At 39.5% G+C, this 16,709-nt stretch overlaps 1 protein-coding gene across 1 annotated transcript in view; it reads left to right on the forward strand.

Annotated features, from left to right (window-relative positions):
* The window catches only part of ASXL3 (ASXL transcriptional regulator 3), a 123,603-nt gene extending 118,785 nt beyond the window's left edge, over positions 1-4,818 (forward strand). The window contains exon 12 of the mRNA XM_053991396.1: positions 1,141-4,818. Coding sequence (XP_053847371.1) covers positions 1,141-4,818 — 3,678 coding nt within the window. The remainder of the gene's footprint in view (positions 1-1,140) is intronic.
* Positions 4,819-16,709: the final 11,891 nt, after the last annotated feature.

A 16,709-nucleotide genomic window follows, 5' to 3' on the forward strand; every position in this document is an offset into this window, starting at 1 on the left:
AATTGTGGGCAGTCAATTCTAGTATGCTTTTTGTGTAAAAAAAATTTGGCTTTATCATCTCACCAACAAACCCCTATCATTTGTAAGTAAAGGAGGAAAAAAGAGCCCTTGTTCTTCTGTCATTCTGTTGTATGTCACTTCCCATCATATCTTATGACTACTTTTTCTACAAATACTACCTAGTTTTCTTCTCAGTTCATTCCAGAAGATAAGTCATAGCATTAACCACTAAGTCCTATTGCAAGAGACAGCCAGTAGACATATGTCCATTTTAAGAAATTAAACTTTTTTTTGCCAGCCTTGGGGTATCCTGAGAGAGTGTGTGAGTTACAAAGTGGTTCCAAGATTCTTAATCCTGAAAAACTATATGCCTAATTAGGAACATCCTAATAATTCCAGTGATTTTACAGGTTATTATTTTGCTTAAAGTGCTTGATATTTAAATTTTTAATATTTGTGTGTTTACTATTTATAGTCTTGAGGATTTAATTTTTGAAGTTCAGTAATGAAAGAGTTGTCCAGGAATGTACTAAAGCAAGTCTCTTAAAAATGCAAGTGAGGAAAGAAAAGGCATATCCTTTAATGACTCACTTCTGCACCTTTTAAATCCTCCATGGTAGAGGTTGGAAAACAGGCTCAGTGGAGATACCACTACATCCTGTCTAATGGCAAGATTTGTTGTCTGGTTTATAAGCAAAACACAGGCTTAATCACTGGTGACCAAGGAGAAAGGCACTACAAGATTGTTACTTTTTCACATGTTTGCAGGAAAGAGTTGCTTGCAGGTTCTTGTCCAGTATCACTGCACAAGGCTTGCTGATCATCTCAGGTAGATGCACTGAATATAAAACAGGTCTGACAAATTGTATCTGATAAGCATCATGTTGTTATCCAGTTCAATCTTTTTTCCTGTCAGAAGGATCAGTGTGAGTAGGCTAATACAGGTGTCATATTCACTCTGGAGGATGATAAAATATTGAAGCATAAATATCATTAAGTTTTAGCAGGTTTTTGTCCACCTGCACTGAATAGTAATTCCTTTAATTACCTTTCTCTGACCCTTAAAGAGACAGCTGGTTATTTTAGTGAGTTGATGATCTCATTAAAATTTACTGGGTTTTTTTCTTTTTCTTCCTTTAGATTCAGCTTTCAAAAATTGGACCACCTTTTATCATCAAGAGCCAGCCTGTTTCTAAACCAGAACCTCGAGTTTCCCCAAGTACATCAGTCAGCAGTGGGAGAAACACTGGGGCTAGAACTCTGGCAGATATCAAAGCAAGAGCTCAGCAAGCAAGAGCCCAAAGAGAAGCTGCAGCTGCAGCAGCCGTGGCAGCAGCTGCCAGCATAGTCTCTGGTGCAATGGGGACCCCATGCGAAGGTGGAAAGACAAGAACGCTGGCACACATCAAGGAGCAAACAAAGGCCAAGCTATTTGCAAAGCATCAAGCCAGAGCTCATTTACTCCAGACTAGTAAAGAATCTAAGTCACAGTTCAGCTCAAAGGAAAGTAGTACCTCATCTCTGGAGATACCAACGACTACTGACACAAAGATTGAAGGTTCTACTGGTGTCATTATAGTTAATCCTAACTGCAGGTCCCCTAGCAACAAGTCTTCTCATCACCGTGAGACCACCACTTTATTGCAGCAGTCCCTTAACACAGCTGCATTACCAGAAACTGCTACTGAGATATCTGTGCACAGTTCTGATGAAAATATACCTGTGCCACAATTGTGTGAGAAAATTATTTCATCTACCTCTACTGAAAGTAACAGTGTGCCAGTGCTTTATAATAAAAGTTCAGTCTCTGTGTGTGTTTGCAGCACTGCTATGTCTGGAGCAATTAAAGAACTTTCTTTTGCAAGTTCTGTTGATAAATCCTCTGTGTTAATGTCTGTTGACAGCGCAAACACAGCAATTTCAGCCTGTAATATAAATATGCTGAAAACCATCCAAGGGGCTGATACTCCATGCATAACTGTTGGACCAAAATGTATCGATAGCAGTAATGTACCAGTCTCCATAGACAACACAGTCTTATCAAACGCCATCGATGACAAAAGGTTGCCAGTACCCAGTAGCAATGTGAATAACGCAGTTTCCGGTCATTATGCCACTGTGCCAGCTTCATCTATTGCAAGTAACTTGCCAAATCATCTCTCTGGTAGTTCTGTACTGATTCCCCCAGTGGGGACTACCAACAGATTTCCTTCTGACAAGATAGCCATAACTGGGTGTAGCGAGCAGAGCACTGTCTCCATCCACACTACCGTCAGGTCAGCTTTAAGTTGCAGTGAGGCCCTTGCAGCAGCAGATTCTGTTGCAAGGCCACCTATCTCAATGTTTACTGGTAACATGGTGACAATAAGCTCTTATGATAATGCTACTAAATTGAATGCTGACCTCTTAGAAAAAAGCTCTGGAGCACGAAACCGGATGGATCTCTCTGGTAAATCTCATCCACTGAGCTTTACGCAAACTGCCATGAATAGGTCTATACCTTGTAAAGTCATTGTTGACCACACTACAAACCAGAATTCCAGTCTGTCACTTTCTTCCTCTATTGAAAACGTAGAGAACAGCATTGACCTGCAGAGCAGACCTGTAAGGACAGAAGCTGCCTTACAAAGTATAGCTTGTCCTCAGGTGTCTGTCATAAGCAGGCCTGAAGTGGTTGCTAATGAAAACCTTGAGCACAGTTCCAGCTTTATCGCCATTACAGCAAAGCAAGACAGCAAAAACTTGCAGGCAGGTTGTTCAAGTCTTCGAGAAGTGCCTCTTGCTCCTCAAGATAAATTAATTGAGGTGGTTCCTACCAGCCAAGGCTTTGCTGAGCAACTAAGAGGTCCTTCAGCACTGAAAAGTGAAGCCAATGCTGCCTGTGCCAGTCAGTACAACACTAACAATAGAATTTGTTGGCGTGATGAGGAGGCAATGAATACAGACCAGCCAGTGGTCAGCCATCTTACCTCTGGTAAGCATAAGGAATACACAGAGCAAAATTGCTTGAAAAATGTCAAAAGTGAACCTTCCAGTTACCCACAAATGTCAGAACTGCAATCCAGGAGTCTTTTGACAAGCATTGCTGTTCCTGTTAAACTGGAAACTAATGAGACTGACAAGTGCTTCAGGATGGACACCGAGGATTTTACAGGACCTGAAATGCCTGCCCAGACTGCAGAAATAGCCACGAGTGTGCAGCCACCACAGACCTCCAAGACATCCATCGCAGACTCCATGGAAGACTCCCTGTCCCTGACAACAGAAACCCTAAAGAGAGTTACGAGTGCCGGGGGCTCTAGCTGTCGCTTGTCGTCAGTGGAGGCCAACAATCCCTTAGTGACACAGTTACTGCAGGGCAATCTGCCTTTAGAGAAAGTGCTGCCGCAGCCCAGATCAGGAGCCAAACTAGAAATTAACAGGCTTCCCTTGCCTTTGCAAACTACCTCAGTATGTAAAACAGTAGTGGCTGAGAGAAATATTGTTGAACATGCTTCCAACTCTCCTAATCCAGATGGTAAAGGATTTGCAGCAGGCAGTATAGCCCCGCTACAAATCAGAAAGCGTGAAAACCATCCGAAAAAGAGGATGGCCAGGACTATAGGGGAACATGCTCAAATTAAATGTGAGCCTGGGAAGGTGTCAATGGACACAGATGTTAAAGTGGCTCCTTGTGTAATTAGTTCCAGCATGAATCAACTAGGGCACGGACAGCCATTTAAGCAGGAGTGGCTTAACAAACACGCCATTCAGAGCCGGATCGCTCACAGCCCAGAGATCAAGCAGCAGAAGAGACCATTGCCTTCATGCAGTTTCCAGCAGAGCTTATTTCACATTGATAAAAATGGCAGCTTTCACGCAGAAGCCAGTACCTCACACAGACAGCATTTTTACCAAATGTCCATGGCTGCAAGAGGCCCCATTCCTACGGCAGCTTTGTTGCAAACTACTTCAAAAGGCCCACCTGGCTGCAACGCATTTGCTTTTAGCAGACACCTGGAACAGAAGGGTTTGGGAGACGTGAATATTTCTACAGCAGCTCACCAGCTGAGGCTAGGAAGTGTGTTTTCCCCTAATATTCAAATTAAGGAAGGTGATGACATTGCCAGTGCCTCTCAAACTCTGCAGAGTAAAACATTAGCGCATCCCCCTGCTCCCCCTCCGCCCCTGCCACCTCCTCCCCCTCCTCACCCAAATGCAGAAGTCCCCTCTGATCAAAAACAACCGACAGTTACTATGGAAACCACTAAAAGACTTAGTTGGCCTCAGCCAGCAAGCATCTGTAGCAATATAAAATCTGAACCTATTTCTTTTGAGGAAGGTTTAAGCAGCAGCTGCGAACTGGGCATGAAACAAGCTTCCTATGATCAGAACGAAGTGAAAGAACAGTTAAAAGCATTTGCATTAAAAAATGCAGATTTCTCTTCCTATTTACTTTCTGAACCACAGAAGCCTTTTACCCAACTTGCTGCTCAGAAAATACAGACGCAGCACCCACAGCAGCAGCAGCAGCAGCAGCTCTGTGGAAATTATCCAACAATACACTTTGGTAGCACAAGTTTCAAAAGAGCAGCATCTGCAATTGAGAAATCGATTGGAATTTTAGGAAGTGGTTCAAACACTGCCACAGGCCTGTCTAACCAGAACGCGCAGATCCCGGTTCAGAAATTTGCTGACAGCAGCAACGCCGATGAGCTGGAACTGAAATGCTCCTGCAGGCTGAAAGCCATGATCGTGTGCAAAGGCTGCGGAGCCTTCTGTCATGATGACTGCATAGGGCCTTCCAAACTGTGTGTAGCTTGTCTGGTGGTGCGGTAGGAGTTCAGTCAAAGATGCAGTATCCCTTATAAACGTGGCAGAGCAGGACAAAGGAACAGAGAAATAGGAACAGTTTAGGCCACTAATGGTTTGCAATTAGTGGATTTTTTTTTAAACTGGTTTTTGTTTTGTTTTGTTTTGTTTTTTCTCCTATGTCGTGCTTTCAGAAATTAGTTATTCTGCCGGAGTGCCATTTTCTGGGAAGAAGAGGAGACCTGTAGAAGTAGTTTAAAAAAAAGATAGCCTTGTTACTGAAACATCTATGATCTCTCTTGCTGTGCTAAAAAGAAAAAGAAAAATGCATTAATGCATGTAATTCGTAGCTTCTATTTATTTGCACAAAGTGCAGCACATTTTTTCTCCACTGCTTGATAGTTGATACGAGCTGCAGGTTAAAGATCAGTGGAAGAGTAGCACTCTAAGAAGTGGAGTAACTATGCAGAATTAATAACACACTGAATAGCAGCTGGTGTGAGCGGGGTAGTGGCAAGGTGTGGGGTGCTGACCAGCATAGCTTTTAAGTCATTTTGCAGTCTTTCTACTGACAAGATTGTTCTCTTCAATTGACTTTCACTATCTAGGGCTAAAATATAGTCACTTCACCTAACAAAAGAAATTTACAAGAGGAATTTAGATGGTTAGAGAAGTTTCCTTATGTGCCTGCCAGGGACTGTGGAACTCAAATCTTATTCATCATCTCTTTGTTGATTCTTTGAGAAAGATTTGTATATGTAATGAGTTAATGGGACCAACACTGGAAACACATTGGCTTCAGTAGAGTCAGGAGAAGGTAGCTTCTCTGCTGGAGATTAGAAATCTCTTTTCTCTTCCTGTTTCTCGCTCAAATGATCTTTATTCATATTTGTCTCTCTAATCTGTCCACTAGGTTTGTCAGTCCCAAATATATATAAAAATAAGGTCAGACATAGGTCATTGGTTCTCAAGGTTATAGCCTTTCTTTGGCCTAAAAATGATGCATTCTTCTGATGAATGATTTTAATTGCATATTGGTTGAATGTTGGCATATAATTTCTTTTTCTTCTTATGTGAGGTACTCTATTTAAATAACATCTGAGAGTTTTGCCATTTAAAGTAGTTTTGCCACTTAGAAGTACTTACAAGACTGACTTTTTTTTTTTCTCAAAGGAAGTCAGACCCCTTTTAGTAATTTGGAAGCAAAATGTATTTTTTAAAGGGATACTGCATCTTTAAAGTAACCTTCAGTAGTTATCCAGTACTGTATTTACATTCAGGATTATAGCTGCATTCCAGATGTGCTAGCCACCATAACAGCAGAAAAGAAAAACAGTGATTTTGGAGTCCTATTCACCTAAAAGGAAAATATTATAAAGGGATAAAGCACATGTAGTTGCTGGGGAGGTGAAAACACCTTGGGTTTTTCTATACTCCCACTTCAAGAACACAACATGTGGAGTTCTAGTCATCCGTCTGCCAATATGTGGTTGGGTCTGCCCAAATGTCAGCATCAAGAGAAACAGGTTTTTTTACCATCACAGTAGAACCTCACTAATCCAAAGACTTTACAGCCTGCCCAAGAAAACTGATTTTATTTGCACTGTTTTAAGAGAGCAGTGTAGTAAGAATATGTGAGAGGTAAGACTGCATGGTTTCATCATGCAGTGAACTGTTGCATTCTGAAGTACTAATGAGAATAATAGAGCTACATTTAGGAAATGAAAAGTATGCTATATTTTAGAGCATACTTTTTTTGTCTGATCTTTGTTTGTGTGCTTTTCATCAGCTGTAACTGGTCTCCCTGACTCGGGGGCATATTAGTGAGGTTCTGCTGAATGAAGGAACCATGTTTATTTTCTTGTGGGACCATTTTCACAAACATGATAAATGCCGTTTGTTGTCTTAAATGTGAGCTGGAATATCTGCAACATACATTCCTGTCATAGGAAGCTCTATGGTGCACCTTGATGTTCTCTTTTATTGTAATTAGCAACATATCAATATTATTTTTGACACTGTGTGGTACAAAGGCCATTTGTAATAACTAACAGATTTGTTGCTGATACAATAATACATTTTTTTTCTATACAAAAGTGCTCCTTAATATGACATGTGAACTAAGGAACGGCTTCTCAGCACTTTCAGGTCTTCTGGTAGGAAAATAAGCCAGCCAAGCAAAAACCTAAAAGTAACCAAGTGAAAATTAGCATCCACTGCTATGCCAGCTGCTGGTGAAACAGCAACTGGGCAATACTCATGAGTAAGCATGAGTATAGTCAGTCAATGTATATCAGATTCATAGTTGAGGAGCCTTTGTATTGGAATTGTATTGCATTGTATTTATACTTGGTAGAGCTAGGATCTTCTATTTAAAAAAAAAAAAAAAAAAAGAGAGCAAGCAGTCTTAGACTTCTACTTACCTATGTTTATATCAGCCTGCTGGGAATCCTTATTTCTAGCTCAGGTTTTCCTGTCCACAGCACATAAGTCAATATTTGTTTGTACTTGCATCTTGAAATTGTTCTTGTATTGACTGACATAATACAGAAATAAATTCCGGCCACAATATAGTTTTCCTTTGTTCGAAGGGTAAGAGTGTGACTAATGTGGTAGGTCACTCATTCATGTCATGTTGTCATTTTTGTATCAGGATTGCAATTTGCATGTGTGAGGTCATGATAAAATGTATTTAAAATGGCATTAGACTGGATGGTGCTATGTTACATTACACAACTGACCAAACTCTTCCATAGTGCAGTTCCACTCCTTTCATTTTGGAGTCATTGGAGTTGCACGAAGAATAAATTCAAGCAATTAGTTAGCAACAGTGGTGAAGTGTTGTTACGGATTAGGTTTAGGGTATGAAAATACTCAAAAGCAACCACGGTGATGTGAGAGCCTGATTGAATCCTAGGGTGACTGAAAACCTTACTTGGATTTTGGTATCACACAAATCCTTAGGGGAGAGTGACCCTAGGCCTTTGGTAAGAGCACAGTCACATTTAAATGTTAATTTTGAATTACTCCTTTTTTTGTTGTTGTTTGATTGTTCAGGTTTCAGGCTCAATGTCATTTTCTAATGACCATGCTGTCTGCACCGTAGGTTGTTAATAGTTTATGCACTGAAAAGTGGTGGAAGAATTACTTAAGAACACACTGCTCTGTGTTTGTGTGTACGTATGTGTCCCAATGTCCAGCATGTATAATTTACCTTTTTTTTTTTTTTTTTTTTAATCTCCGAAATTGTCCCCCTACTCCTACCCCTGGAGCAGCACTTTTGGGTGAGAGGGAGAAACGCTTTTTTCTTTCCTCCCTCTTTGTTGTTTTAATTGCATACCCGTGAGATATGCAGATAACGTTAGGGCATTTGCAGTGAGTGTGTTTTTGTGTTTCTGTTCCGAAATAATTTCCCAAGCAGAAACTCCCTTTGAAATAATGTTAAAAAATAATTAAGAAATGGTGAACTGGATGCACCCTGTTTGCATTTTATTTATCTGCTGAGATCTAGTACATGAAATAGCATTTAAAAGACAAAAATAAAGGTTGAGCCATAAAGCGAAAGGTATATTCTCTGTACTATAGATTTTCTTCTTGAGGGTGGTGCATGTTGTCAGGGTAAGCTACAGAACGTGCAGATGATTTTTCAGGGCCCTGCAATTCCTTGCACAGTTTTTAAGCTGGTGCATATGGTGCTTTATAATGCAATTTCTGAAGTAAAATTACCTTATGCTGCACCCCCTTCCCCTTATGAACACACGCACAATTTCAGAATCGTTATTGTAGCCTCTGGTTTAGCAGTTTCTCCAAGGTGTGGTGAAGTACCAGGATAAACACTCGAGATGAGCTGAGAAGTGTCGCCAAAAGGGATCATTTTAGCTGACGCACATGAAGGGCCCTGCTCTGAACACTGAATGACTTCTGCAGTCTCCTGGCAGCAGCGCAGTGGCTCATCTTCCGCGGCTCTACGGAGCACTGTGGGGGAAGCAGCGAAATATTCAGTGGCTTTATCATGGACCTGTGTAGCTAAATGTTTCTGAATCTATGAAATCCTGTTGTCTTCGGTCATCATGCTTTGTCACTGTAAAACCAACAGAAAGGAAAAAAAAAGCATTTTTTAGTCTAATTTAAGGAGCTGCTTCTTTTATAGCACATAATATTTGGCTTTGTACTATATTTGATAGTTAAAGAATAATTTAGTCCGTAGAATAACTTTGTTGTATTTGTACTGTTCATGAATGTTACAAGAAAAGTGCTTTACTTTGTTGCCATAATTCTCTTGTACTGCTGTAAAATATTTTTTCTGCTTTATGGAAACTTAACTCGGTTCACATTTTCAGTACAGGGTTTTTTGTGTGTATGTATTTTTTTTTTTTTTGTCAGTATTCTGAATGTTTACATCTGTTCAACATTAGCCATTCTATGCCTTTATAGGGCAGTATTACTCCTGCAGTATAACAGCAATGTGAAATCCACTCGTACCTAACATGCATGAGAAATACAGATTTATTGGGGAGATCCCTAACGTGCATAGATACTTCTTCTATCTGCATTCAGTGAAGTAAATACCCTCCTTCAGTCCTCTACCAAAGAAAATGTTATCCCCACAGGACAAGCTCGGAAAGTGGTTCTCTGAATTTTCAGAAGGGGGTGTAGTTGGTTTCAGCAAGATTGCTACAGTTTAATGCTGTTATGCTTTGCTTTGTTACCCTACCAGATGTGACTGGGTGAAACAAGCATTTTAGCAATTTTTTGTGTTTCAAGACAGTGTTTTGTTTAGAATTCAGGGATCATGCTTTCTTTAATGGTGCTGTTTGTTTTACTATTTTTTTTAAGAAAACAACCTTTTGTTGCCTACAGAAATGACCATTCACAAAACCATAAATTAAAATAATTTGTCTTCATTACTTTTCTCCCTTTCCTTTCCCCCTTCCCTGCCCCTTGAAAATAACTTGGGCTTCAATATTAAAATATTCTGGAAAAAAATAAAGAGATAAAATAATATTTGTCATTTGTTTATTTATTTTATGTTCAGTGCCTTAGGCAGGAGATCCTCCTTGTGCACATCTGTTGTATGTACAGGTTGATGAACTTGAAATGTGAGAGAGAAATCAGCCCTTTGTAAAGGATTTTTCAATTACAATGATGTAAGGCACAGTTTGAACCACTTCTGATGTAATTTGAGTATTAATCATCTTATGCTAGTAAAATAAAACTAGGTGTTGTATATTAAGTTAAGTAGAATAGTTTGTGGATGAAAGTGATTATATTACTTCAGGTAGTTTATGCTGGGTGTATTTTAGTGCTTTGCCTCTGTCTGCAACCCCGTCTAGAACATCCTTCTCAACAGCAACCATCCCAGCATGCACTTCCCCAAATTCCCATTCCCACAGCAGAAGAAATTCAATGTCCATGGTGCATGGAACTTGGACTGCAACCAGTCCAAGTTATATTCCTCAAAGCAGTTATTTCTTCAGGTCTGGAAGGCCTTGCTGAGATGGAAATTCAGTAGCCATTATATTAAAATGTAAAAAACCACACCATTTTCATCATGTTAATCTGCAAAGAGAGCTTTGAGTATTGATGATGAGGGTGCAAAATGTTGCAGGATGAACAACAAACAGCTTTTTCACAAGTTTGCTCAGAAATATCCTAAACACCATCTTTTTTCCAGCCTCCTGTCATTATTTCAGATGCGATACCATCTGAGGGTCTTGTTAGCAGCAGATGACAGCTTTGTCTGCCAAAATCTGTCCAAATGCAGAAAGAAGGCAATATCAACCTCTGTAATTTATAATTCAGTGATCTTTTTTTCATATCCATCTAGCAAACCCCCTCAACATCTACTGTCATACAGATAATTTAATGTAGTTTGTTCTGGTTAGAATTGGTTATTTTTGCACAGGCCTGTGCCAAAGCAGGCAGTAACAGCTTTTTTTAAATTATTTTATTTTTCATCTAAGCAATGTAATGTAAATAATTTTGTTAAAGCTGTACTAGCCAAATATTAACTTTCATCCTTTCCCTAATTCTTAACCTGTAAAACGATTTTGTGCATTTTTTATTCCATCTTAAAAAATAAGTATTCAGTTTTTCTGAGGGGTTTTCTAAGGACTTTGCAAGTGTTGTGAAGTGAAGCCTTGTGATTCCTTTTATGTCGGTGTGCTGTCTCTGCCTGGGTGAGCCCAGCCTTAGCCTGGCGGTTCAGCCAGCAGATGGCATCAGGAGAAAACAGGCTGCTGTGGTCTCCGAGCATTCCCGTCCCCCGGCAAGAGTGCACAGCACGGAGAAAGCCTGCCGCGAATACAGAGGGTTTCTGGGTTCGTCTTCCTTTCGTGCAGAGCTTTAACTGTACTGAAAACAAGCCTTCCTTCGCCCTCCCCAGTCCTGGAACTTGGCTTTCAGTAGAAATTATGCCCTGAAGCTCACATCATCCTTTCCTGCTGTTGGCACTGTCTGAGTCTTGCAGTCTGAAATTGAAGTAATGATACACTGGAAAAAATTCTTCCCCAGGCCAGACACAGCTTTTTTTTCCCCACCCCACAGTTTCCTTTGTCACCCGTGGATGAAGAGCAGCAGAACAAAGCCCTTTGTATTGAGGTGCTCCACAGAATATAATATGAAGGTATTAGCACAGCTTGGGGTGCAGAGGGTGTGCTGTTATCAAGCCTGGCCTTTGTTGGATGGCCGGCTTGCAGTGGAAGGTCCATCAAGCATGGAATGGAATGGTTTAGGTTGGAAGGAATTTTAAAGACCATATAGTTCCAACTTCCCTGCCATGGGCAGGGACACCTTCCACTAGACCAGGTTGCACAAAGCCCCATCAGCATGACCTTGAACACTTCCAGGAACAGGGCATCCACAGCTTTTCTGGGCAATCTGTTTCAATTTCCCACCACCTTCACAGTATAGAATTTCTTGTTAATATCTAATCTAAATCTACCTGATCTAATCTAAACCTATTCAGTTAAAGTATCTTGGAGCTCCACTACCTTGGAGACAGCTTTCCATGCTAAGAAAGGTAGATAGTCACATGTTACTTTCTGCTTGTGGAGGCAGAGTACATTACTTGCGTGGCTGGGTTTTTATAGCAACTGAGCTAGGCATAGAAATAAAGCCACATTCATTGAGATAATTCAGGAACCTGGACATTGTCACTCTGCAAGTACATAGGAGGCACTGATAAGAGAAGCTTGTATCTCAGTTAGATGTCAGGGAATTGCTTTTAAGTATTGAAGATTCGTGCTCGGAGCTTGGGAGATGCCTCTTGATTCACCATCAGTGATGATATCAAGTTGTTTCATATAGTCATGGGGGCAAAATACCTGGATTTTACTTTTTGGAAGCTGATGACACTGGATAAATGTAAGTTTCTATGTACAGGTCACCTTTCTGTTCTGTTTCTTTTGTCCTGATCTTGTAGAGCTTATTTCATCCATCAGTTTTATCTCCATGTCTTTCCAACGAAAACTGAGAGCTTTCTTCAAATATCTCTGGCATCCTCATGCATCTGCCAGCAGGACAGAGAATAGTTTAATATCCCACACAGAGAAAAACAATTTGAAAATACACTGATTATACTGGATAGTTGGCTTCTATTAATAAGAAATCATTGCTATATTGAGAAAATCAATGACTGTTGATATCAATATAAAGCAGGAGATGTGAGGGAGAAATATGGGTCCTTGCTGCAGTCTTATTTGCTTGTGATTCCCAGCTGCTCAGATCCATTCAGCGAATCACTTTTTCATTCCCCTTGACTGAGAATTCTCAGCCCAACGTCTGTCGTGCAGAATCTTTGCTATTGCTGTGTATATTTCTGGCATTTAAAGGAGCAAATCTGGACAGTGGTGGAGAGACTTGTACACAGTGCCTCGACCTTCACTTATTTAGCTCAGCATTGTGCAGAATAAGATGGAGTCTTTGGGAAAAATAATGAAACTAGCTGTGGAAACGCAGTAACACATGTTCCTTAACTTCCTTGAGATTATTGAGTGAAAAAGTCTCTGCCTCAGTTTTTTTAATGAGGGTGAACAGGAGCTGACCTGCAGGAGTCAGACCATTGTCCCAAGCTGCATCCAGAAGTGAGCGTTTACAGTTCAGCAAGTCCAAAGTGTCCTCAGAATATAAGGAAAAAAGAACCAACAAAGATAAAATGGAATTTTTAATATTAGAAAAGATCTCTGAGATCTTCCAGTCCAACGCAGTGTCAGCCTAGTCTGTCGCAGGAAAGAAGTGTGGATAAGGAGATAGCATGAGACTAGAGAAAAAGAATCTCAGTTGGATTTTTAGAACAAGTGATCCTGCCAATTATTTTAATTTTTTTAGTGTCTGTAGAATTGCAAGCATTAACATCTTTTGTGGCTCTAAATTCAGAGAGAAATAGAAATATTTAAGGAAAAACAGGTCCACATCTAGTTGATAGGATAAAATTACGAAAATTCATGTCTAGTTTCTTAAAAACTATGTTTGAGGGTATTTTTCTGCTTATAAAATTTAAGTTACTATATGATCAACATTATTCAAATTAATGGTCTTTCTTTTGATTTTCTAAAATAGGAATTTCAGAGGATTAGTTTCCTGGTTATAAAATTACTTGCTTGCACAGCCACACAAGTCTTAATTATGTTCTTTGTTGTGTAGGACAGCTCAAAAAGTAATCCAGAAATACATCCAGTGTCACCTATTTCAGATAAGTACGTCATGTTGCCTAGAATGAATTAATCAAGTTGGAGGGGAAATCTTTTTTTGTCTTTTCAGGTCTTTCAAAATCAAGCAAAAGGGCAGTGAAAATAGCCATGAGTTTCAAGGGAATTTGAAGAGCATTACTGGATTTGGGGAAGGTACCTTCTCCATTCTGGATCTTTCTAAATTTTTTGAGAAATAATGTCAAGACCTTTATGAAATGTGGAGGTGACAGCAAAGAGGAATTATATGTACAGTGGTGCCAGTGGTACTCAAATACTTAATAAAAAAGGATTTAGAGAAACTTGGGCAGAAAATGAAATAACTTTTGTGAGGAATAGAAAGAAATATGTGTGAGGTGTCAGTCACAAGGGGTTCTTCCCTCTGGCATCTGATGATTGTGACACGGTTACAAAAATAAAAAGATTAAGGACAACTGGAGCAGAGCAAAGCATTAGAAAAGTGGGCTATGAAGTACATTTAAATCAGGATTAAGTATTACAGAATTTCTTCTGCTGCAAAAAGAAGGCTGATTTTATTCACGTAATTTATAACCTAAGAAATTGGATTGCCAGAAATCCAAAGGCCAGTTTGTCTCTGGTGCTGCTCAGTAGTCTCTCACTGCTGAGGGTGATGCTAGTGGTAGTGGTGGTGAAGGTCGGCTTCACCCACGCTGCATGGCCTTCACTAGTGGGCAGTTTGTTTCAGTGCTTCACTGTTCTTACACTTAATTAGAGGGTTTATCCTAACGTTTAACGCAGATCTTCCTTGCTGCTGTTTAAGCCCATTCAGTCTTATCTACTCTTCACAGGCATGGAAAATAACTTCTTCCTATACTCTTTCCAGCAGTCTATTAGATATCTAGGCTGTTCATCTTTCTCTCTTGCTTTTCCACTGTTTAATTGAAATAATCCTGATAATCAGCCTTTCTTAATAGGTCATGTTTTCAAAACTCCTAGTATTTTCATTGATCTTCTGTGGACTCTCTCCAGTTAGTTCAGATTCTTTCCATTTTCAGGTCCCAAGAGTGGATGTATTAGCTCAGTTTGAGGCTGAGCAGAAAGGTAGGACTGGTCTGCATACCCTAGAGGCTAAAATTGTACCCTGTGTCCCAGATGAGTGTTTGGTTTGTTTGACTTGGATTCAATTTGGGCCCAGTAATCCTCTGCATCCTTTTCAGTAAAGCTGCTTTTAGCTTCTCTTCCCCATACTATATTTGAAGAATTATTTCTAAGTATAGAATATTCTGTTTATCGGTACTTAGTGATACCATAAGCTTTTAAACCATAACTTGAACTTGTCCAAATAATTTTCAAATCCAGTCCTATGTCTCCAGAAGCTTACAGTATTTCCTAGGTAGGTATCATCTGCAAATTCAGAAAAAGTGAACCTTGCTATCGCAGGATAACTCCTGTTGAAGGGCCCTCAGTAAGTCATCAAGCCCAGTTTTCAAGTTGGTGTGCAACCACCCATCTCATTGACTGAAATGCTGCAAGGAGCCAGACCCAAGCCAGAACTGACTCTGCTGCAGTTGCTGCCATGATGGTGTCAGAATGGTTTTCCCCCCCATTTTTGACTAATTGGTTTACAGTCTTGCCTAGACCTTATCTTTCTAGTTTACTTATTAAAATGTCATGAAAATAATGCTAAAAGCTTTACTGAAATGTAAGTGTGAGATCTACTGCTCTGAAGTCCACAGAGCCTGTTACTCTGTTAGGGAGGGAGATTCGACTGGGTTGACTCAGCTTCTTCTTCACCAATTCATATTGACCATAGCTGGTTTATTTTTTTATCTCTGAGGATGCTTATAAACCACTGAGTTGTGCTAACACTCTTCTAGAGAATGAAATTAAGCTAATGATACTAATCAATATTTTTAGGGATGGTTTTCCCTCCCCTTTAAATAGCTGACCAGCTGGCACTTTGCTATTCCTCTTAACTGCTGATGTCCGTCAAGAATTTTTGTTGTTGTATTTAATGTCCTTTCCTGATCAAACTTTTTTTTTTTTTTTTTTTGGCATTTCTGATTTCATCATTAGAGGCTTGTACTATAGATTATCACTTTTTTTGTACTACTTTTCCTCAAGGAAAGAAGTGCTCCAGAAGAGGAAACATTGTTAAAAGTTGTCCTCTGGCTATCACTTGTCACTTCTCCGCAGTAAAAATTGACTTGCTTCTTCAAAACCTTGTTTGAACTGAAAAAGAAACACCAAAAACTTTGTGACAATACAAACCCATCAAGTAATTTTAAGCTAAATATTAAAATACCTTGCAACCATTATTGAAAATTTCCAACATTTAAAATGTAAAATTGATTTCAAGGTGTTCAAGATCAATAATATACAATACACAAGAGAGGAACTATGACCTTCAGATCATAAAGACAAAGTATGAAGAAAATAATACCTTGACACAGCATATGTTTTCATCAAGATAAAGCTAGTCCTGAAACAAAAAGAATGGTCCATACTGAATAAATGAAAATGAACTGTAATGCTAACTACAGAAAAATGATAAAGAAATAGTGAGCATGATGTCTGTTTGGTCTAAAACATGAAGAGCCTAAGGGATTAAATCCCTTTTATATATCGCACAAAAATAATTTCAAAGAACTAATTCACCTGTCATAAACACTATATTAAATTAGCTGCACTTCCTCACTTTCTTACACATTTTGCAGAAGTTAGTATTTTTTGACCGGTTTTCTGTGGCTATACAGCTGGAAAAAATTTGCTCCAGTGTTAGGAAGTGTAAATGGGTGCCAGTTCACTATTTCAGGATTCTAAATCAACTTAATGTTCATTTTACCTGTGAATAGATTTCTGTCACTTGTCAAGAAGAAAGAATCTATTTCCTCTAATGTTAATATATGGTTTGGGGCCTCCTCATGCAGAAGCATTACGTGTACATGAAGTAAAGAATGGTTCAAAGCATGCACACAGAAAATAAAGAAAACCACTGACATTATTTATGATTTGATCCTTTTTTTCCTTAGAATAGACTGAGATTTGTTTGGAACTGGAATGCATATGCAGAAGGATTCCAAAGTTGAACATCCAACCAATCAAAGTGCAGCAAAACCCCTACTGCAGCTGCCACTATCAGCCTTCTGCAGTGATGCCCGCCCCCCATCACTTTGCCAAGAAGGAGCTGTTGCAGAAAATAAATAAATTTTCCATCTTTCGACCAAGCAGGAGAGGTCTCAGCTTTGGCAGATGCAGCAGTATGAAAAA

The sequence above is a fragment of the Vidua macroura genome, chromosome 1 (assembly GCF_024509145.1).
Source record: "Vidua macroura isolate BioBank_ID:100142 chromosome 1, ASM2450914v1, whole genome shotgun sequence".
NCBI classification, from domain to species: Eukaryota; Metazoa; Chordata; class Aves; order Passeriformes; family Viduidae; genus Vidua; species Vidua macroura.